General features: G+C 39.0%; 1 protein-coding gene across 3 annotated transcripts in view; it reads left to right on the top strand.

The window, feature by feature from the left end:
* Positions 1-23,157, top strand: part of trappc9 (trafficking protein particle complex subunit 9) — a 212,126-nt gene that overhangs the window by 112,565 nt on the left and 76,404 nt on the right. For all 3 annotated transcript variants that reach the window (XM_044171437.1, XM_044171439.1, XM_044171438.1), the window contains 2 exons: positions 6,275-6,385; positions 20,840-20,993. In XM_044171437.1, coding sequence (XP_044027372.1) covers positions 6,275-6,385; positions 20,840-20,993 — 265 coding nt within the window. The remainder of the gene's footprint in view (positions 1-6,274; positions 6,386-20,839; positions 20,994-23,157) is intronic.

Genomic DNA, 23,157 nt, shown 5'->3' with positions numbered 1-23,157 from the left:
ATTTTTGTAATGTAATGAGAGATAAAAGAGGTCCTCTTCTTTTAGCCAGTCTATGTTCTGTAGCATGTACATTTAATGAGAATATAAATGAAAAAGACCTCTTAGCAACACACAAACCGCTTCACCAAAATAGTTTATTATTTATATTGAACTAAATAGTTGATGTAAATATGATGGAATAGTTGAGCCTTACCCAACATTCTCTATTACACTAATTTCAACATGCTTCAAGCCTTGACATTTAAATGCATTTCAAAATAGCTGGAATCTAGAGACAAAGAGAGTTGTTTCATTTTCCCCCCACTGCATCATCGTTAGGCACTGGTTAACACTCATGGCCAATCACACTGGCTCCTCTCATCCCCTTTAAAAGCACTGCTCTCCCAACCATGACATACTGCTAGTTTGGTGATGGAGAGAAGCTTCTCCCAGGAGGAAATGTATATTCTCGTGCAAATGCACAGTGCAGATGGTCTCTTTTTAATTCAGCCTTTACTGGTCGCATAAACAGCTAATTCCCATCATGATCCTGTTTATGATCCACAAATTGTGAATTTTATTATGGTCACATCACTATGAAATGTAACCAATACAGTAATACAAACAGCAGTTATATTACTGTACCGCATTATGTGGTTCATCATATTGCAGGTTGACATCTACTGCAGTTGAAAATGTTGCTCCTATAACAGTTTATGAACGAGAATATTGATAAATGTGGGAACAGGTGGTGGTTTCTGCTCTATCTGTGCTGAAACTGAATGACTCAACTGCCTTGCACATGAAGTCCTAAAAAATATGATGTTTAGGTCATGTTTTAGTCTTCCTGCATTTTGCAGGGGAATGTTTTTTTATTAAAATCGTGAATCGTCCTAAAGCTTAAAAAAAATCGAGATTTTATTGTTTTGGCCATATTGTCCAGCGCTAGATACATCTTACTGTATAATGCAACAGTATAATCCAAACGAAGGTCTTAAAAATGAGCATAGTAATCACCACCTCTCTGAAACAGCCTTAAAAATAAAGGAAGTATTTCTTACAGGGCTACTGTGATTGCATTACATTGTAACCCCTGTATCTCATTCACCTCTCTCTCTCTCTCTCTCTCTCTCTCTCTCTCTCTCTCTCTTCCTTTGTTATGCTCTCTCTCTGACTTTCTAGACAGACGTACTTTCTACTGTTTCTTCAAACACTCTCTCCTTCAGTTCCTCTGTCCATTTCTTTTCATCTCACATCAGTTTCTTCCTTTCTGCCTCCCTTTTATTATGTCTCTCATGACTTCTTTCATTACTTCACTCCACATTTCTCTTTGTCTCTCTACTACCGTCCTCTGTTGCACTCTTTACCCAATTATACATTTTTATACCTCTTATACCTTTTTGCCTATGGTATCTCTTTCTTGCCATATTCAGTACAGACCTTGCTTTCTCTTTTCTTGCTTTCTCACATTTGGCCATATGTAAGGTGACAGATCTGTTAAAGAAAGTGACAGAGAGCCAGGATGTGTGAAATACTCAGTGACCCATACTTTACAGAGACCTGTTAAAATCCCATTTGTTCAACATTGTGTTGCCCCAGAAAAATGCATTGCTCTTCAGTGGGAAATGAACTGATCCTCTGATGTGTTTTTATGAAAGTGCATCTATCAACTATAGACTCGTGAATAATTCTAACACTTTGCAGCTCCTATATGAAGGAAACCCTCCGCAGTTCTGCTGACTCCAGCTAACAGATCACTGTGAACAGTTTTCATTAGAACTACTTTCTACTGAAGAAATAGGACCTATGAAAACTTTTTTTACATCGCTTCCTGTTGACTGTCTACAGTAACGACGATGGAATTTCTGGACAGAAATGTTGCTTTTGAATCTTTAATTTTTTAATGATACAAATAGAATTCCATTCACAGAAATCTCAGACAGATGTATTAAAACTGGGGCAGATAAAACCAAATCTGTCTGCATGGCTAATTACTGTTAAAGGAGAAAATATGTTTTTGGGTGAACTGGCCCTTTAGTGAGTGACTATTTATAATTTGATTTTAATTCATTGTTTGACATGGTGCACATGCTGACAAGCCAGCAATTAGTTTTTAGCAAATTTTTACTAGTCATTAAATCTTTAAATGTGGACATAAAAGTAGAGTCAACTGTCCCTTATTGGCTCCCTTAGCTAAAAATAGCCCATCATTGGCAGTACTCTAAATCCAAGCAGGGTAATTAAGACCGTTACATTTTGTGTGCAGGGAATATGTCACGTTTTTGTGCCAGAGTAGGGCTGCAAAATCAGCACTTATTGATTGCAGATTTGCAGAACTGACTGAGGTGTGGGCCCAGCTCCATTGATCTTTGCGTTTTGCCTCCTCCCACATTGTGTTCCATTTTTACCTCCCACTACCTCACAATAGTCCCCAGTCCCAACTGGTGCCCACTCAGTTTCAGTGGCTCAATTTGTTCTGTATTGTTGATGTAGGAACAAAGATGATCAGACTGTGGTCCTGGCATTTGTCTGTTTTGTATTGATGTCTTTTTGTGGTCTTGGCATAGAAATGTGTGGCGCCAGGTTTAGAGAGTCACTCTACTGCAACAGGGTCCTCTTCAAATCAATAATAGCAAAATGCTGACCTCATGGTTCATTTATTAGTGTGGTAGAGTTCTCAGAAATAGACAGTGGCATTCATTAACTCTCTTCTTCCCCCCTTTGGCACAGCACCAGCTTTACCTGAAGTGATCTATAGTAAAGGTCTTCCTCTGTGTTCATGACGTCTCCTTAAAATAAATTTTCACTTCAGAATTTGCACTCAGGTACACATGGTGGCATTAAAATACCTTACCTCGCACACTTCGAGGGATATATATGTTCAGACACATGCAGCACATGCAGCCATTTTATTGTGTGTCATTAAATGTACATAAGGAAGAAGTATTGATATTTCATTGATGGATGATTTGCTTTGTACACTATGAGCAAAGAAGTAGGTTCGATATGTGTTCACTTTGAAACACTGGGGATAACTTTGTTCCTTCTCCACCTCACTCTGCTCTTAAATAGGAGTTTAAAAATTCACAGACTGAAATGGAGACAAGTAGTTTGAAACCCTATTGGCGGTTTTGAATAATTTATTTAGCTTAGATCTTGGTGCCTTGCGTAGTAGCTCAGCAGAATACTTATCAGAATGATTCAGTGTTGTGATTCAGTTCCCTCTAGTTCAAAAACATAATCTTCAGCTTTAGTCTAGAGACATTCTGTAGCAGTCCCAGCAACAGTTCTTGAATGAAGTTGTCCAGCACTGTTCAGTGTCCTTTCAGGCTCATGCTGTGGTAAATCTTATCAAAAGGTACAAATCCACATTGTCTGTGCCCATATCCCAGTCTCTTTTCCTTCAGCTTATCCCGGGTACTTAGGGCCTGAGCAATGAGCCTGTGTTTCTTAACTGTGTGGTCTGATTGATCACCTCAGCTAAACGCCCTGGCCTATAAATCAGTGCCTCGCCCCACTCAGCCCGTTAATCACATCCGCCAACAAAGACAACGAGACAATTAAAGAAACATGGTTAGGCCTTAAAAAATATGCTCCTTTAATTGCCACAGCAGTTTATTAGGGACTGGGGCAAGCTCAACTTAAGCCTCCATTAACCCTGAGATTTAAGATGCAAGAAGCTAGCTGGTAGGGGGGCTCAGTGTGACCTGGAGGGAAAGATAGGCTGATGGGCAGCTTTTAATTTGTACAAATGATAAATTTTTACATCTGTTCTTTGCTTTTGCAGTTTGATTCCACCTATTGTAATTGCTTTAGACCATGCTACGTATCCCTCCTTTTTAAATCTGAGAGTTGATGTGTTTCAAAGCTTGTACAGGAAAGAACCAAAAGACTGTCTATACAATCTATTATTATCAAATATCTATAAATTAGTCGTTCAATTAATGTTCATAGACTTAACAGCAATTTGCAGTGTGCATATGACATATGTCTTTGCCTACTGAGGCTCTATCACTTTGCTTATGCTTTTGTCATGTTATGATTAGTTACACTTAACCTCACTTCCCTTCTCTTTGTTATTTCATACATGTATATATTCATTTATGTGTATAATACGTCTTTTTTCAGATCTTTTCACTTCACCTCACTTAACCTCATCTCCCTTCACTTCATTCAATTATGTATGTATTATTTATGTATTCATAATTAGGCATGCTTACAAGTAATTAATCGATTACTAAATGGACATCCACCTGATCGATCTTTTTTTCCCTTTGTGGGTATGGGTTGTGAGCAAAAAAAAACGTTAACATTATTGCATGTCATTGTGTTGTTATTGTGTGCTACATGCATTTCCTACACACCCAGTGGTTCCGAATTGCCAAGACATCATTCTAAAAATACTGTGTTGGCTCGAATATGAGACAATATTTTTTTCTGGAAATGATGTTTGAAAAAGCAGAGGTTGTATTTTACTCAAGGACTAGACAAATATGTCTTATTCACACCAACATATATTTTGAATGGAGTTTCTCCCACAGAGAGTGTTGCATGTTTGTGACCCCATTGTTGCTAGGTTAGCGAATGTCTTAAAGTCCTTTTACAGTGTGTATTTTAGCCCTATAAGTGTTTAGGAAGCCCAGTTCAACCTATACGGGAGTTTATGATGGCTTGTGTAACATGTTTTACTGCCATGGAGGAAATAAATTCCTGAGGAGTGAAAACTAATTGAAAGAACTGCTGATGTCACCGATGATGAGGAACTCAAAAAGACAAAACTGCTAACTGTCAGAGAAAATCATTTTGACTGCTTCTAATGGAGAGGAGAATGTGTGCGTATGTGACTGATAGACAAGCTACACAAATGTGGAATTTATGTTATGCTTTAATGGAAGTATTACATTTTTAACGTTGTATAATCTAATATTTTGGCCAATATGGTAGATTTCTTCTCCATGTGATTACTTAATCTGGAACTGAGTATATTACATGACTACTCCATCTCTGAAAAATGTGAGAATCAACAGCCCTATTTATAATTAAAAAAATCTAATATGTTTTTACTTCATTTATGTATATATTATTATGTCTATTATTATATCTATGTATGTATATATAATATTTCTTTTTTTTTCAAGTATGTTTTCATTCCACATTTAGTCCTGGCCAACATAATACACAATTATACACAAATATATTTTTAAGCCTCATAAAGCTAATAATGCAGCTGTACTATGTAGGGACTACAGCGCTGGATTATGTTATATTTTATGTTCATGGATTTATAGTGTGTCCAAACCCTGTAAGCTCAGCTATTTAAAAAAAAAAGTGTGGATAGTATGTGTAAAATGACTGTACTGTTTAATGTAGAGTTTTGTCACATTGCTCCTTTACACCTACAGAAACTACTGATGTAACAGCACACTGGCTGCTTTGGACAGTCTGTTCTCTGCTTCTGAGATATCCATTCCTTTCATCCGTCATTACCGGGGGGAAAAAACACCTACTTGGGGGTTTAAAATTAACTCTTTTAAAATCCAGCATCATCTGTCCTGTCTTGATCTAAATCACAAATTGGCCCTCTTATGATCTGCATGAGAAAAGCAGGCCCGGGATGATGTGGAGATGGCCTGTTCCAGCCAGGCCTATGGGCCTGATGAAAGCACCGCCACCTTTGATGTTATGACAAGGACTGATGAGTACTTCACACCGTGTCTTCTCTTGATCTCATGCATTTTCTGTGTGTGTGTGTGTATGTGGCTGTTTATTTTTAGAAAGTAATTGTAATCTCATGCATAAAGTATAAACTCGCGTACACATTAACAAGTCATTATGTGTAGGTTATATGGGCAACAGAGTCTCCCTGTAGAACACGACGGACTGTAAGCTTTTTGTTATGTATTTGTGTATAAGGAATAAAGAAATCTTTGTCTAAAATGGTGCACAGGGCTGTGAATCAGTATGATGCTGTGCAAACAGAAACTGCATCTTATTTACTCTTTCATTACTTCACTCCACATTTCTCTTTGTCTCTCTATTACCGTCCTCTGTTGCACTCTTTGCCCCATTATACATTTTTATACCTCTTTTTGCCTATGGTATCTCTTTCTTGCCATATTCAGTACAGACTTTGCTTTCTCACATTTGGCCATATGTAAGGTGACAGATCTGTTAAAGAAAGTGACAGAGAGACAGGATGTGTGAAATACTCAGTGACCCAAACTTTACAGAGACCTTTAGTGAACAGAGAGATTTTGGTTCTACACTCAACTCTTGTGCCTGTGTCTGCCCACAGCACCCGCCAGTGTCATCTGCTGCTCGACATCTTCAACCCAACAGAGCATGAGCTCACCGTCAGCGCCAAGAACAACCAGGACCTGGTTCTCCATGCCAGCGAGTGCCAGAGGTGAGTGAGGTGGTGATATGCAGATGACTCAAAGCAAAATGTCTTCCAGGTCTCAAGTTTGTTTAGTTGATTCTCTTCCAGCATTCTTAATTCTGTTTTTTTTCGAGCAAAGATTTTTAACAAAAATGATCAAGCTTTGCTTGCTCTTTCTTCAGACATTAAAGCAACATACTGTTACAAGTTACATGTTTTCACCCAAGACCTAGCAGGTACACTTTACTGCCATTTATTACTCAAAGCAAACCTTTTATGTTAAGTTTATCTTTTGACATCCTACCTTCCTGTCTATTTGCTTGTTAATGGATATCATCTATGGGGACATTGCAGAAAGGATTGGGATAGGGATCAAAATATTTTTAATGGATCGGGATTGGCCCAATCCATTTGTGATTTTTCGTTTATGCTAACCCATTGCACTCTGGGTAGAACAGCTGTCAAAAATGCCCTGTTGTGTGTCATCAAAACACTGGAAGCTGTTCAACTGTAAGCGGAGTCAGCGAATGAGCCAGTCAATTCGTTGATAGTCAGCTGTTTCCTTTAATAATATAAACACAGGCAGTGGTCATCAGCAAGCAATGTAAGCATGGCTGTGTTTGGTTCAAAAAAAGTCACACACATTTCAGTGTTACTTTTCAGGTGCACCAGCTGCTTCCGTTGATTCAACCTGCATTTAAGGTTCTGTAATTTCTTCATAAAGGGAATGAAGGCAGGCTGTCCAAATTGTGCCCAAACCATACTGCCACAACAAATCCACTGTAAGACAAATCTCTCCACAGACATTATACAAAATACTAAAGGATGCTGTGCAAAATATTATAGGAAACCATTAAAGAAAAGCTGTGATGCTACTATATTTACAGCAGATCTACATTTCTTCAGAATTTTTAGTCAGGCCTACTTTAGGCCAAGCATGCAGCTGTATCATGTATGGACATCTAAATATCACATTGGACTGGGTATCATCAGATACTAAATATTAAATGACTCAGATCAGGAGTTGGGGTAAAAAAAAGCAACCCTTTTTCTAATAATAGTTCTTGATGGGATAGAAATCCATCCCAGCATTGAAATTGCAGATTTATACGCATCATATTCATTACAAATTGAACTTTGTTTACATCCGACCATGTATGTGTGACAGCATACATGCTCTAAAAGAGACCGATATGTTGGTTTTGCTATATCTGGCAAGTTAGACAGTTATTCCCCCAAACATCTTTCATGATGGAGTTTTCTGCTGCTTTTTTCAGCTTTAGGGGTTCCTCAGTATTCCATAAGGAGCGGATGATTCACCTAAAAGAATTTTATTAGTCTGGGTTTCAGTTTTAGTGTCCTTCGAGAGTCTAAATGCTTTTTCACAAGTTTTCTTCTTTGCCAGAAATAAAAAAATCTGGGGGTAATCCTAAATTTGTATTTGACAATACAAGATCTGTTTATTTATTTTTTGTCCCAAAGTTGTCACTCCCTGCTGTGCTTTCCCCTGTACACACGTGCACACACATCATCACACTCGCTTGCCGTTTCTGTAGATTACCTCAGCCTCTCTCTCTCTCTTTCTCCGCTTGTCCTTTCACTGGAAAGTGGCAAATTATGATTCCTGTCAGTGCCATCTCTCCAATGCATCCTTAGCCACAAGCAGAGGTACACTGTTGGTGACTCATAGGCCTTTCTCCACAGGGGTGGAATGTTATTATTTGAGGGGAATTAGGGGGTGGAAAGGGATCTTTTCAGACAGAGCCAAACAGCTCGTCACTCAGCTCACTCCATATAATCTTTCCTGTGCAGAAATGTGCTGTTAAGAAAGATAACTTGAAAAGTCGCTAAAAAAGTTGCATTTAGAGATACTGTTTTATTATATATATGTATACTATACGGTATTTTAATGCATTTGCATAAGGGTTGTATGATTGTTAAACTGGGAGAACAAACAAAACAAAAACAACAATCAAACAACTTAAAATACATGACAGTTTACAATTTTATTGCAAGAAGTACAGTATAAGTGGTAGGAAAAGAGAAGCTTGTTTTCACACACCCTGCCCTGTTTGTATTGTCGGGGAGTAATGATGCTTCATGTACTGTAGCAACGCTACTAGTATGAAGCGAGACTATGTAACGTTTGAAATAAGAAATCTGTTTTTACTCTTACAAATAAAAAAGTTGAATTCATAAGAAATATAACACACACTGTAAAACACACTGTAATTTAGTGGAACCAACTAATGTTTTCTCATTAACTTTCAAGTTAATTCAACTTAAAATTTTAGTTTTTTTCAGACCACTTCAGAACTTAGAAACATGAGTTGTTCTGACTTAAAGTCTTTTGACTTGAACTGATGAGTTGAATGAATGTACTGCTGAAAGTTCACTCAACTTATCAAATTAAGTTTAAAAGAAACATGATCAGCATATTAGCAGACTTCCCAGCATGCATTGTTTTAGAGTCAATACTCTCCAGAGACCCCTGTTTTTGTAGTTGGAAGAAAACATTTGTGCTTGAAACTTGCTGTGTGTCTTTAATACATGTTAAGATAAGTTATGGTTATTTATTTTCATGTTATGATTTATGTGTCTGTTTAATTTATGAAACTACACTGTAGACTGGAGTTTCTGACATTTTAGTTTTTTTTTTTTGAGTAATAACTCCACAAGAAAAATAATAACTGAATGAATTAGTTTATTTTCTTATTTGGCAGTAGATGTGTCTAGCTTCAGTGTAATGTAGTGTAGCTTACTACTTTCAACAAAGGTGTGGTGTAGCTTCACTAGCTACAGTTTCAAATTAGCTTCCTGTGTTACTGTAAGATAATGTATTGTGGAATTTTGAATTTAGAGTGGATTTTTCCCCAGCTGTACACACGGTACAGCCAGGTCAGGCTTTGATTTAGTATAAGTGGTATCATACCCACAGTGGAATCACTGCTTAATGATTGCTGGTTAGGTGTACCGCACTTCTTTCTTCGCCCTGCTCTTTTTTGCTGTGCTGCTTCAATAAATCAGTGTGATGGGGTTGGTTTTTTTTTTTCTTTTTTTGCTTGCTTATTTTTCTTTTTCCGCCAGTATTTCATTAAATAAACAAATCATACCAGAGAATAAATGAATGTCGGCCAAAGTAAAGCACAATTGTGCTTCCATTTTGCCATTTTCTCGCGTCTCTTGAAAGAGAGTTTGATCTCAAGGTCCCATGCTGGTTATCATTTACCACTCACTGTTCTGCCTGTGGAACACTGGCACTATGTAGAACTCGGCCAGATTGTAAGTACTATCAAAGATTGAATAAATAAGAACATGCAATATATTTAGTGATAGATTGGACTCTGGTCTGTTTGGTCAACTTTAAAAAAAAAAAAGATAATCCAGGGACAGTAAATAAGTATTATTAATCAAGTGCTGTACGTACGCACAGTTTTGAGGTACTTGTACTTAACTTGAGTATTTTTATTTTATGTTACTTTTCTACTCCACTTCATTTCAGAGGGAAATATTGTAGTTTTTACTCCACTGCACTTATCTTCTTGTTCAAGATTAAACCAGTGGTTTCCAGCCTTTTTTGGCTTGTGACCACTTATAAAGTCTGGTTGGGGCTCCTTGTCACATTTCACATGTCTTTGAGTTGTTAGCAGTTCCACTAAAGAGACATTTCACCTCTAAATGGTATCATTTCAATAACTGTTCAAGCCCCAAAAGATAAAATTATCCGTTATTTCACAAAAAGCAAAGATTAGAGAAAAGTCTGAGAAATGTGTACAAATTTATGCTGCAGAACTTGTTTTTTTTTTCTTCCCCCTCCCATTAATCACCTCATGACCGCTCAGATTTATCTCGTGACCCTTTGGAGGGGCCTGACCCCCACGTTGGGAACCACTGGACTAAACTAACTAGCTGTACATAAAGTAGTTCAAACTAACTCCACCACCACCGGCTGCAACAGTAAAATACTGCTTATACATTGATGCATCAGTATTAACAATCTAACAGTATACAGTATATTAATATACCAGTCACAGGGGACATTCCTCTGTGGAACGAGTACTTTTAATTGCAATTTGCTGATAATACTTGTACTGTACTTTTACTTGAGTAGGATTTTGATCACAGGACTTTTACTTGTAATAAAGTATTTTTACATTGTTGTATTGGTACTTTACTCAAGTACAGGATCTGAGTACTGAGTACCATTGTCAGGGGACAATGCATAGCAGAGTATAGAACTCAAACTGGGTGATGGGTTCGATAAAATTCAAATAAAACAGAAATAAAACTGTTTTTAGATTAAAAGTTGTGTTTGCAATTTTCTGTCATTAGTTTTAATGTATTTTCTTCAGTTCTTTTAGGTCAGGCCATCTGTCACTGTCAGAATTCCTCAAATTGCCAAGATTCACTTTATTCATCTCTCATTGATAACATCATAAAGTCAGTGTTATACATAAGAACTTAAGTAGAGGTCAGAATGCATAATGCGCCAGTTGTATAATTGATTTAAAACTCCCTGCTTCTTTAGAAACTGATACAGTACGACACAATGTGCCTCTGGGGCAAAAAAATGTCAAGTCTGGTAACAGCTGCACAAGTACTGTATATATGAACTTACATGTCTTTTCCCTCCTTTGACTGGCATTCCCTGTAGATACAGCCGTTGCCTTTGATTCCACCAATCTGCACTTCCATCCTGAAGAGATTTCTCTGGAAGCCTTCAAATTCATTATTAGAAGCTGAGCCCAGATTCAGCATATTGATTCTTTTCACAGCATACGGTATTTCTGTAGATACCCTTACAGAGAACAGTGGATGCAGCCTGACTCAACAAACCCCAGCTCAGTTTTGGCAACATGCTGATCATTTCCTTCGACACACACCCAGCACACGCACAGATTATCAGAGTGGGGCTCAGGATTTTGCATACAGAGAGAATCGGGGCCACAGACTCATAGATCTCCGTCTGCTGAACCATATTGTGTTTGTCTCTTCAACACATCCTCTCTCGACATCAGATGGCCCTGTCATTTCATATTTCTTTCCTGTTCTATGATGAATGAGGTGTCAGGCTCAAGATGTTTTCTGGAGTCTTCATCCAGGGCTGGTGAAGCTAAGGCTTCAATCCGACAGTCGCAAAAATGACTCTGTCAATCCATCCACACTTTCCTCCTACAACAAACGATTTTTAATTGTTTCTCTTGAGCTTTTTCATGGTTACACAAGTAGAAAAGGGAGAAAAAGCCTTCATGCATGGAGAGACATACAGCAGTTTGAACAGTAGATTTAATAGTTTCTAGACTTGTGTCCATATGTTTCCATCTTCTGGTACAGCCACAATTAAGTAGTTTTAGATAGCGACAGGTGATAACTATCATTTATTGAATGCTTTCACCGAAAAACAAAGATGTTATTAGTTGTGTGTGAGGAGTGTGTATTCTCACCCTGTGAAGGTGACACGTGGAGAGGGAGCAACAGGCTGAGTAACAGAGTGCTGCTTTCATCTTCTCATATCATATGAGACATGTCTTTTACAAGGTCTTTATCCCCTTGATGGTGTTCTTTAATGGTGAAGTACCCTAATGTGAATGGTCACTTTGATGTTTGGAAGCCCAACGAGGCTCCCAAAGACCCCCGTGACACCACACAGTGATGCCCAAACTAAACATTTTTTTTCCATGTTTTCCTTCAACAGAGCAGAACAGAGATAAGAGGACATGTAGAGTACCAGTGTACCAGTTTGTGGTTAGATCTGGATTTTTCTGGCATGACATTATTCTTGGTTAAACAATATTTGCAGTGTGGGATTTTACAGGCTCACATTAAGAGAGGTCTGCTTTTGTGAAATATAAGGGTGCATATTTACAGCAATTTCCTTAATTATTGGACATGTTAACAATCAATGTTCCGCTAATCATTGAAAAAGGATGCGACACAAAGTGCACATTTTCCATAATAACAGCATTTTTAAACTTCTAGCATGGCCCATAATTGCCACAAAATCCAAGCTGCTCAGCTGCAGCACATTGAACAGCTTGTGAACATATCTGCAAATGTCACTTTCCGTTTAGATGCTGATATGGTCCTTTCTCTTCAATACCGCTAACAACACGCTGTCTGCCCGTGACATGTAGGCTACAGCGCACGTTTGTTTACTTTCTCTCTCGTTCCCCTGCCGGTGTTCAGTACAGGAGCTCAGCCTGCCAGCCGCTGTCAGTCAAACACAGACACGCCCTCCAGCCAGCTGAGATGAAAAGAAGCATTTCTGATATTTCCCCAAAGACATTTTTTTCTTCCTTTTTAAAAAAAAAAAAAAAAACTGTTAACAATACATTTTAAAAAACAAACTCATTTGGACTTTAAACATTTCAGGATGAAGGGGAAATGTCTAGAACTGCTCGTCCCGCAGCTTCCCGCCCTGCGCTGATTGAGCCGCTGTTACCTGGTTCACATGAAGCTGTCAGTTTGGCATCGGCATGAGCCTCTGGATAGCTAAACCCTGTGGGATTTTCACAGTATTACTTTATGTTCAAGTTTTCACCGACACGTACCAAGTGGTTTCTCAATCAGGGGAGTTACTAGCTAGCTCTCAGGACATTCACAACGAGCACAGGAAGGAGTGATTATTTTTCACCCATGGAGGGCAGCAGACGATCAGATCCGCACACACGGTTCGATTATTCCGTGTGTGCGGCCCGTACAGACTCATTAACCAGACAGAGGCACCATCTAATGACACAACCAGGTAGTACTGCAAAACCACAGCACATTACTAGTAAGTATATTTCTGATGGATCAAATTATTAACAGTGATTAACGGATAGTGGATTAATCATTAACATTCCTAGTGAAATACATCACAAAGATGTGTTTTAATGCAAAAGGAAAAGTCCTCTGTTAGATATCTCTGATGAAATTATGACCACAAAAGTTTTGATAGTGAGACTGTAAAATGTAACATTCATTCATCAGTATGCTTCACCATGCACATTAAGTCTGGTTTTGGCGAAATGACTAAGTCACCCTACAATTATTCCTCGGTGGCAGTTTTTTTAACCACCTTGAGCTGAGAAAAATGATCAGGCTCTAATGGTCACTGCACTGCATAAACAGCATGTAAATTAGCACCGCTCTCTCACTTACTTTATATTCTTTCACTTGAGGAAAATGGAGTGATCCTTTGTACCGTCAGACAGCCCTGACCTTTCTGCGACTGAATCTTTGATCTAATGAGCGAATTATGATGAGACGGAGCAAATTAAAGTGTCTGTTATTAATATGAATCGAAAATAAGACATTTTGTCCAAGATGTCAGGCTGGAAAGTCATTTCCATAAAACAAGTTCTTAAGCATTGTGATTACGTGGGTTTGACTGCAAGTCAGTCAAATCCTTTAGTGAGTGATTTTTTTTGTATGAGATGTGTTTGATGCGTTTGAACAGTATCTAATTATCAGAATTGAAGAGCAGAGGCCCTGATGCACTTGTCTCTAGCTGTTAGCTGTATAAATATAACCAGTAAGGGAACTTCCTCGGTCACTTCCTTGTGATATGATCCCTCTCAGCCCATCATCAGTGTCTTCCAGGACCTTTCTGGTCCTTTCAGCTCTTTGTTCCCAAGTTACTCTGCTTTGCTACTCACCTTTGTATATGTCAGCACTATTCTTGAATGACCAGTAGATCTCATATAGCAATGGCATCAAATCTGAATGTTTGGGGGGGGAATGTTTGGGGGGGGAAATAAGGTCCACTTACTAGCTTTTTTTTTTTGGAGCCCCCAACAGCATCGCACAGTGTTCTTCAGCAGATGGAGTTTGCTCAGTGAGCTACTTTTCAAAGGTCAAGAATGACACTTAAAATATGGTGCGTTTTCTGCTTTGTGTCACCAGCATACAATGACAAGCCTTCAAAAGTAACAAAAAACATTAATTATAATGCACAATTCATAACAAAGTTAAAAAGTGCTTTACATGGAAAGAATAAGATTACACATCTCAGCATTGCAGGCAAATAAAATCAAGTAAAAAGATAGATTACAGAAAATGAAATACAATAAAACACACCACAATAAAATCAAATAAAAAAGAGAGATAAACAAATGAAACAGGGCTAGCATTAATAAACAGGCTTTTTTAAAAGATGAAAGTGATTTCAATATGTTACAGATTCTGCAAGCTCTGATTTGAGTGAACTACTCCCTTTAATTCTAAAATAACGCATAGTAAGTAAGTTAAAACTGCCGAAGCAGATGTGTAAGGTATTGTGGCAGTGAGTGGCTATTTTTAAACTCAACCTCATCTTTGAAAGCTCAATATTTTTCATTGTAATAGAGATAACATTCAGTGGTACGGGTGCTTTCAGTCTTGAAAGTCATCCAGTGTCCATTTCTTTGCCAGCAGCAGGTTGCTCTCAGACCGTCTTGATCACAATCCCCGCTCCGCATCAACACCACAGCTGTGTCTCCCCGAGGATCTGAACAGGCCGTTGGGGGTTTACATCTCATCACAGCATCAACCTCTAGCCGCTAACTAGTTCCCACTGCCGTCCACCATTATCATTGCAGGGCCAGCTCAGTAATACCCCCTGTAGTAGAGTGGGGGGTTAGTGCTCACTGCAGCAGTTTCTCATTTTTAGCCATGTCTCCTCTCCATTCGCCATGCCTTTTGGCTCTGCCGGATCGGTGCGCGCAAGGGCAGACAGGCCTCATTGCACGAGCTTTTTAAACGAAGCTTGTTTCCATGGTGACCACCTTTCCCCTTCTTGTGCTACTTTTTATGGCAACGCTTACAAATCAAAGTGGCCTTTTTCTCACCCAGTCGAAATAGTGTACATGATCATTCCATGAACAATATCATGTCCAATAAAAACGCACACATCCATTGTGGATAGGGCATAGGAACAATGTTTTCTGACAAAGATGAGAGCTGACTGCTGAGATATACATCTGCTGCAGCCCAACCTCTCCTTAGGATCCAGCTTCACACCACTGTCATATTTTCTCAGCATCTGCAGCAGTTTTTTTCTTTTTCCCTCTTTCACATTTTCTTGAAATAATGTGTTCCCTAGGGGGCGTTTTAGCCCTGTTGGCAGTTTGGAGATGGGTTAGTTAAGGTGCTAGAACATCAAGATCTTTTTTCCACTCACATGTCCTTCATACAGTACTTTACTGCTAGAATCACTCAATCCAGCTGCCTTAGACCTCTCGGTAGTCATTTGACACAGTCATGTTTTTATATTGTTGGTATTCTGGAAATGCTGTATCACCACCAAATCCAAATATAGTTATAGCAGATTTATCTGACTTACAGCCGTTTCCTTCTCCAGTTACCTGTAACTTTATTGACCTTACATTAAGCCCTGTGCTGTCATTGGATTATCCAGTCCACTTACAGTAACGGACATAGCAATGTATTATTATTTACAAACTGCTACGTCTCCGTTCATATCCATATCTCCCCGTGCCGTGCCTCTCTCTACTGTGCTGTCGAATAATGGCAAAATGCCCCAAAAGAGCTTCTGGGTTTCAGCAGCAGAGACGAAAATAGCTCAGTCTGTCAACCCTAGTAGTAGTCTACAAAGCCTCAATTTTAATGACAGCCAGCGCATTAGAAGATTGTCTGCACAGAAGCCTTCTTGGATACCTATCCGCATACAGTAATTGGCAGTAAGGATTTGTTTTTACTGCAGCTCATCGTATTGAGCGAGATGTGGATGGATGGAGCGCCGCTGCAGCCGCTGCATACAAAGGGTTACACAGAGTCAGCCGCAGTCTAAAAATAGACTGTTGCTCTCGCCTGCCTCTGCACAGGCCTCTATGGATCTCCGCCCTTAAGCTCTTGCACGTGAGGTAAAAATAACCCTCTTTGTGAAAACATACACACACACACACACTGGGTACGTTCTTCGCTCTCAGCTTCTCCCCTGTGACATAACACAATCACTGGCTGTTAAAAAAAGATGTAAAAAGGCTCTGATAAAATGTTGGTTGCAAATGATGTGCCGCTCTGTTCTGCTGTGTGGGGCATAATATCAAACTGTACACGTTGCTCACAGCATGCTCACAATCAAACACTAGAGAAACAAGTGACAGAGACAACTAAAAAACCTCTCACACAAATATGTTAAATATCTTTACACTTAATAGCAGTATATTATTCGCTGCTATACTACAGCAACAGTAGTTGCATTTGCACAGCACTGACGTGTTAGAACGGACTGTTACTGTGTGTTCATGGTTGAGTTTATAGACCTCGTAGTTGAAATGATTCATGGCTTTGCAGTGGTCAGATAAAAGCGACCCCATATGTTTTAATGTGATTATCATGTACTTTTCGTCTGAGGCAACACAGCATTTAATTAGGAAGGGGTCATTTCACTGTGACCGGCTGGTGCTATTACTGCCATTAAAATGGCTTCACTGCCACGGCTTATAACATGATGGTGGTAATTAGCAATATAGTGTCAGAAGTCACACCTGGTGGACAAGATGATATTTAGTGATATAGGTCTGCTTTGCTTTTCGTTTTTCGGCATAAAAATAAAATGAAAGAGTTGTAAACCTCAGTTACCTCTGCTATACACCCAAATACATATCTGTAGCTCTTCTTTTGAGTTGATACACAAGATAAGTGCAAAAACTACTGGAAATATTCAATTTCTTTGGTTGGTTCAGTGGTAAGCCACGTTCCTCCAACATGAAGGTCCTTGGTTCAGATCCATTAACCAGTTTGTTCGCAGTGGCTTACTCCAGGTGCACTGGTTTTCTGCTACAGTCCCAAGACATGTGTATCAGGTGAATTGGACTTTCTAAATTGCCCATAGTTGAGAGTAAGTTTGAATGTTTTTCAATGATGAATGAAGCAGTATTTGTGTTCCTCAGTAAATTGCACACAATGCACTGAAACATAATTTGACTAAATAAAAAGTGATTAAACAAAGTGCTAAGCAATTGTTGGTTGTACTGGCTGGTTATTTTCCATGCTCAACTGCCCATGGAGTAAGCTCTGCTAATGTGCATGCATAATGGGTCCCACGATTGGAAGTTAATGTGGGAATGGGAAAAACATTTTTGGCAAATGCGCATAGTTAGCAGCTCTTAAACCAGGGTCAGGGGCTTAAATAAAAAGTTTATCTGGATGTCCCCAGTTTAAATTGCTTTAGATTTTCTGTAAATGAAAGCAATTAATATTTGTGTGTGATAATTATGCACAGGGAAGTGAGTTGTATCTTGGGAAAAGCTTGTGTGGGAAACCCTTCCATGAGCCATGTACTGGCATCTACATATAAAGAAATCAGGATCCCCACTTTCTGACCAACTTTTTTTCCTAAAAATTACAGTCATATTCAACTAATATGCAATAGCAAATACATGTACGCTTTGTAGGAAACATAACAATGTCTAGATTACAATTGTTTTTTTAACAGCATGAGTATGTAGAAAAAAATGTCTATACTGAGTGTATCTGAAAACTGTTCCCTGACGACATTTATACTGGTCCACAAAACGTTCACTTGATTTGTTTCTCCTAATCTAAGCCTGGGAGCTAAAGCATGATTAACATTTTTACTATTATGATTAGGCAACTCAAAGCACTTGGTTAAGGTTAGGGAAAGTGCATGGTCTGATTTGAGGCATGAGGTGTTGAAGTTTTCAAATTTAACCAAAACCACAATATTTCCTTAACCTTGAGTTTTAGTGGCATAACAACACGTGGGACGCAGGGCTCAAATCCCAGTTTCCACTGTCAAAGTCCTGTGCTTTGTACACCCAACCATTCATCCATACTGCAGCAAGGGATGAAAAACTTTCTGGACTGAAAAAAAAACCCATTTCCACTGACAAAGCAAATTACTTTTGTGAAAATGTATTTTGTAGGAGACAGGGTTATAACCACCATAATAGTCATTCCATCCACAACTGCATGTATACATAGAATTTAATCTTATATCTTCCTGCTTGACAGTTTTATATAACAGTTATTCAACTAAAATATTATTCACTGAATGATAATATTTGGGTAGGATCTGTTCAAACATGCATGGCAGAGCCATGAAAATAGCACTGAACATGACTGCTATGTGCTTTCAGCTTGCTCTGAGCAAGCACAAATCTTCTGTTCCACACCTCTGCTTTGCCACTACTCTCACCTAGAGTCAAGCTCATTGTGAGTCATCGAAATACCAAGTGGATGCAGGCTAGAAAACATTGTTTGCACCTGAAAAAATGCCACATGGCCAGTACAAAGCCCCGATGACTGACCCATGTGGACAAGAAAATAGACTGTATGCATGGACACGAATAACATTGCCTATTTCTGCAGGTCTAGCCTTCATCTGTGCATGTCTTTGTAGGATTTATTTGAACGCTAACTGATTCACAGCTCACCCTTTTGAACAGATAGAAATTTGGGTGAAATCGGTCCATCCATCCATCCAATCTCCCATCTACCCTTGCCGCCTTTCTTGGCCAGGGAAATGAAGGCCAAGCAGGCTGTTATCAGCGAGGGGCTAGAGGGAGGCAGGGAGGTGCAATGCACTGGGAATTAGGCCTGGAGATGTTCCATGGAGGCCCCAGCTCAGCACACAGGTTTTTATTAAAAGCCTTGTTATAGGCTAGATTAGTCTCCAGATATGGCCTAATCCTTGAAAGACTCCACAATCAAATCAATGGGAAAAGGAGGCTCTTTGGGGGTTGGTTGGGGTCTCTTCGCATTGACTGTTCTATGGACTTGCTTATACTTTATATTGCATTTTCTTTATTTACACTGCTTTACTGCTACACCAATAGCTTATATGAATGTGAAATCCAAAATGCAAATTCTGGGGAAGACACAAAGCTAGTGCTGAAATTAGCTGATTAACCAAACAGTCACTTAAAAATGAATTGACAGTTTTATTATTAATAGACTAATTGTTGCTTTTCAGTGGTTTATATTATTATGAATTGGATATCTTTGGGTTTTGAACTGAACCAAAACAACACATTGTCCGCCTTTGACTGAGGGATTGTGATGGACATCCATCACCTTTTTTATGCCTGTTACAGACTAAACTAATTGGAAAAAAGAATCAGCAGTTTATAAACAATGAAAATACTTGTTAGTTGAAGACCTACTCTAAATGCTTGAAAATCACCCAAAGCTAAATACTGGCTCATATTAGCAGCTATCAGCAGCTTTGACTTCATATATCTGTAGGCCTCAAAAATCCATTTCCCTTTTAGGTTTTTATGTGTAGCATATAAGTCAAAATGGTTTATGAGTTAGCAGCTAATGCAGACAGACCACTCAAATTGACAAATCAAATCCCTTCAAATGAAGGATGTTATTAATGAGAAAATTCAACATGCAGCGAATTTTGCATGAAGTCAGTGTTACAGTGAATCAAATTTACAGGAAATATGAAATACTGTTTTCATTGCTGTAACATTAAATGCTTGGTTTTAATCCTTTGAAAACATTCCTTTCCATATTGGTCGCCATTTGAAGTGTCAATTTGAATGTGGCCGTCTGGCTCTAATTACCTGTCCAAAGAGAACCAGGCCTTGCCACATAGTGTCTTCCCATTTAGGGTCCATTTGCATTGTTGCAACGTGGTATTTTTAGACTTTTCAGGCTTTTGATGATGACTGTATGAAAAGCAGCGCCCATCTGAAGATGGGACTTCAGTCAGTGACATAAGCCTAGTACCACTAATCTTCAAAGGCGGATGTATTTGAGTGTGTCGCAGCAAGAGCAGGAGCTTTCCTTTCGTCTTTGTTTTGAAGTCTTAATTGTTATTTAATTTGTGTTCTGCTTTCTTGTAAAGGCCGTAAAATGGTAATTGCATTGGCTTTTCTCCTCCACCTCACTTTGATGTATGTTTGTCTCTGGACTCATCAAGACAGTTTTTTCCTTGTAGTGTAATTTCATTAATTATTCGCAATACAGCATGTCAGTAAGGTGAGGCAGCAGATCACCTGTAATGATTGTCATGTGCTCGCTACTGTGAAATTCAGTCTGACTGTGCTCCTGCCCATCATCCTCTCATCGTCCTCTCAGTGCATCAGAAACGGACTCCTCAGGGAGCTGTGTTCTGAACTGGAATCCAGAGATGAACCTACAGTTCAATACATAGATCCACTGTGTTTTGCCTCAAGCAGAATAAAAATTGCTAAGCACATGTGGCCGCAGCTCTTCAGTATGTTCACTGAGAAATCATTTGCATTGCTCAGTGTGGTGCCTGTCAAAACAGTGATTTATCAAGGCTTAAAATACTGAGATAGATTCTGAGTGAGACTCTGCCTTTATAAGAACCTCTTATTGCAAGTTGGCCACCTGTGGAGATGGATGTCCAGGTAATTTGTAGTTAGCTGCCCACCTCAAAGTGTGTGCATTGTGTCATTTCTCTGAGTAGGGAATGTAGGAGTACTGAAATGGAAATGGACTGCATGTAAGCAGAAACTTGTATCTGTAAGTGCTTCTCCTCTCCATCTCCTGTTGCAGGATGGCCATCCAGGTTGACAAGTTTGACTTTGAGAGTCTCCCACAGCTGGACCAGGAGACAGCTCGCTTCACTAACCCCAAACAGCTGGAGGAGGAGCGACAGCATGCTCAGGGCTGCCAGATCAACAGCAAGCTGGGCATCTGTTGGAGCATCATATCCTTGCAGTGGCCACATGTACGGTAGAGTTATGTCAGAGAAACCAGCCTGAGCTGAGCTAGAAAGACACGAGATAGAGATAGTAAAGGTTAACATTCATAATTGAGTGTCCTTAGTCACTACTGAACCAATGAACAGGTAATAATCTCCAATATTTTTTAAGTGGTCAAACAGAATTATTCAGCACTGTGTTTGTTGAATGTTGTTTGTTGACATCCGTTAGATCAGTGATACAGGACATCTGGATCCCACATCTGGAGGCCCTCTGGCCAGCAGGGAACTTGTTCTCCTGCACTGACAGATGGGAAAGCGTATGGCAAAGTACTTTCCGCTCTGACACTGTGAACTGATGTCTTAGTGTGTGTGTATATGTTGGTGTGTAATTGTGCCACATACTCGCATCAATTCAGTGCAAGTTTATTTGTATAGCACCATATCATACAAAAGCAGTTCAGAGTGCTTTATATAAAAACAACATAAAAGGTTAGATTAGAGTAGATTCAACTTTATTGTCATTACACATGTACAAGTACAAGGCAACAAAATGCAGTTTAGGTCTAACCAGAAGTGCAGTGAGCAAGTGCAGAATATAAAGTGTGTGGATAAATGCAGGATAGAGCAGTATTATGAAAATATTTAACAAGTGGTACTATGGACATTATATACAGATGGCATTACTATAAACAGAAGTATACTGATGGATATGTACAATAATGAATTGGACCGGGCAGAACAGTAGTGCAATGAATATTAAATAGTGCAAATTATGGACAGAAATAGTTAACAGTGCAGTATTCAGTACATGGTACTGGAGTGCAAATGATGCAGTATTTGTATAAATAAATAGTCCCGTAGTGCAAATGAACATGTGGCACATGTACAAAAAACAGTATAGCAAAAACAATATAGCTGCTGCTATAAAACAGCAAAAAGGTGCAAATAAACATCCATACATGCATACACACACATAAAAATACATAGACAAATACAAACAAGCATACTGTACAAATACAGTGTTAATTTAAGAAAAAGCGTGAGTGAAAAGCTTGGTCTTTAGTTTGGTTTTAAAGACCTATTATATCATACGGGCCACATCAGTATGATATGATATTTTCCCACAGGTCCTAGTTTGTGGGCAAGATTTGTGGTCCATCCAGTGTAATCTTTGGTATCATCATTGTCAGCATGCTGCCCTCAGGGAGACAACTCTTTGTATCTTTTCCTTCATACTGTACGTCTGGCTTGTCATGTACACGTTCACCATCAACACACTTGCTTTCAGAAATAAAAAAATGTATAGGTTTTAGTTCAGATGCAAGCTGTTCTGCGGGGTTGTTAACAGAGACACAGTGTCTTAAAATATTCTCTCTCTTTTTGGGGGGCGGGGTCTGTCTCATCTGTTGGCGATTACCCAATATGAGGAGCACAAAAATGTATTTAGTATTATAAACAGTTGGAACAACTGGGCCACATGGTAGGTACCCTCGCGAAACCGATTCACCAAGACATCCATGTATGTTTTCTGTGGTTGCGTGGTCCATCTGAAAGTACTCCCTCGGTAGTACGGGCAATTTAGGAAGCAGAAACTAAGGCCAGCAAACCAAAACTTGATCTAGGTACCTGCAGTTGGAATGCAGTCAAAGGTCATGGGTTTCATAAATGGTTCCTGGAAAAGTTCCTGCTGTTGAAATGAGCTACTAGTCATCATGCATATAGTGCTTTGTATCAGCCCATAACTCATCAGATGGCAGTTACTGGTGCACATATTTAGAGATTTAAGAACTGCCTGTCAGATTGTTGGTGAGTATGGTGTACAATTAATGATGAATCCAATCTCTGAGCTTCTGAAGTTACCATTATATTTTTTCCTTTTCATGAAGACATAAACACCCCCATCACTATGTGCATTGTTTTATGTACAAGTAATTTGGCTGCGTGTAGGCAGAGATGAAGAAAGAAAATGACATACAAATGTATTCTCAGCAGCAAGTCTGATAGCACCCCTCTTACTGTAGCAAAAATCAGCCTGAAACAGCCTGTTTGACGATTTTATCCAATTGAGAACATATGTTATGAGTGTAATTTGTGAATTTAAACCTGTTTCTTTTGAAGCTGAACAGCACATAGGCAGGCTCAGGTGATTACGTCATCACTAGACACA

The sequence above is a fragment of the Siniperca chuatsi genome, linkage group LG17 (genome assembly GCF_020085105.1).
Source record: "Siniperca chuatsi isolate FFG_IHB_CAS linkage group LG17, ASM2008510v1, whole genome shotgun sequence".
NCBI classification, from domain to species: Eukaryota; Metazoa; Chordata; class Actinopteri; order Centrarchiformes; family Sinipercidae; genus Siniperca; species Siniperca chuatsi.
This window is presented reverse-complemented; position numbering and strand designations above follow the sequence as displayed.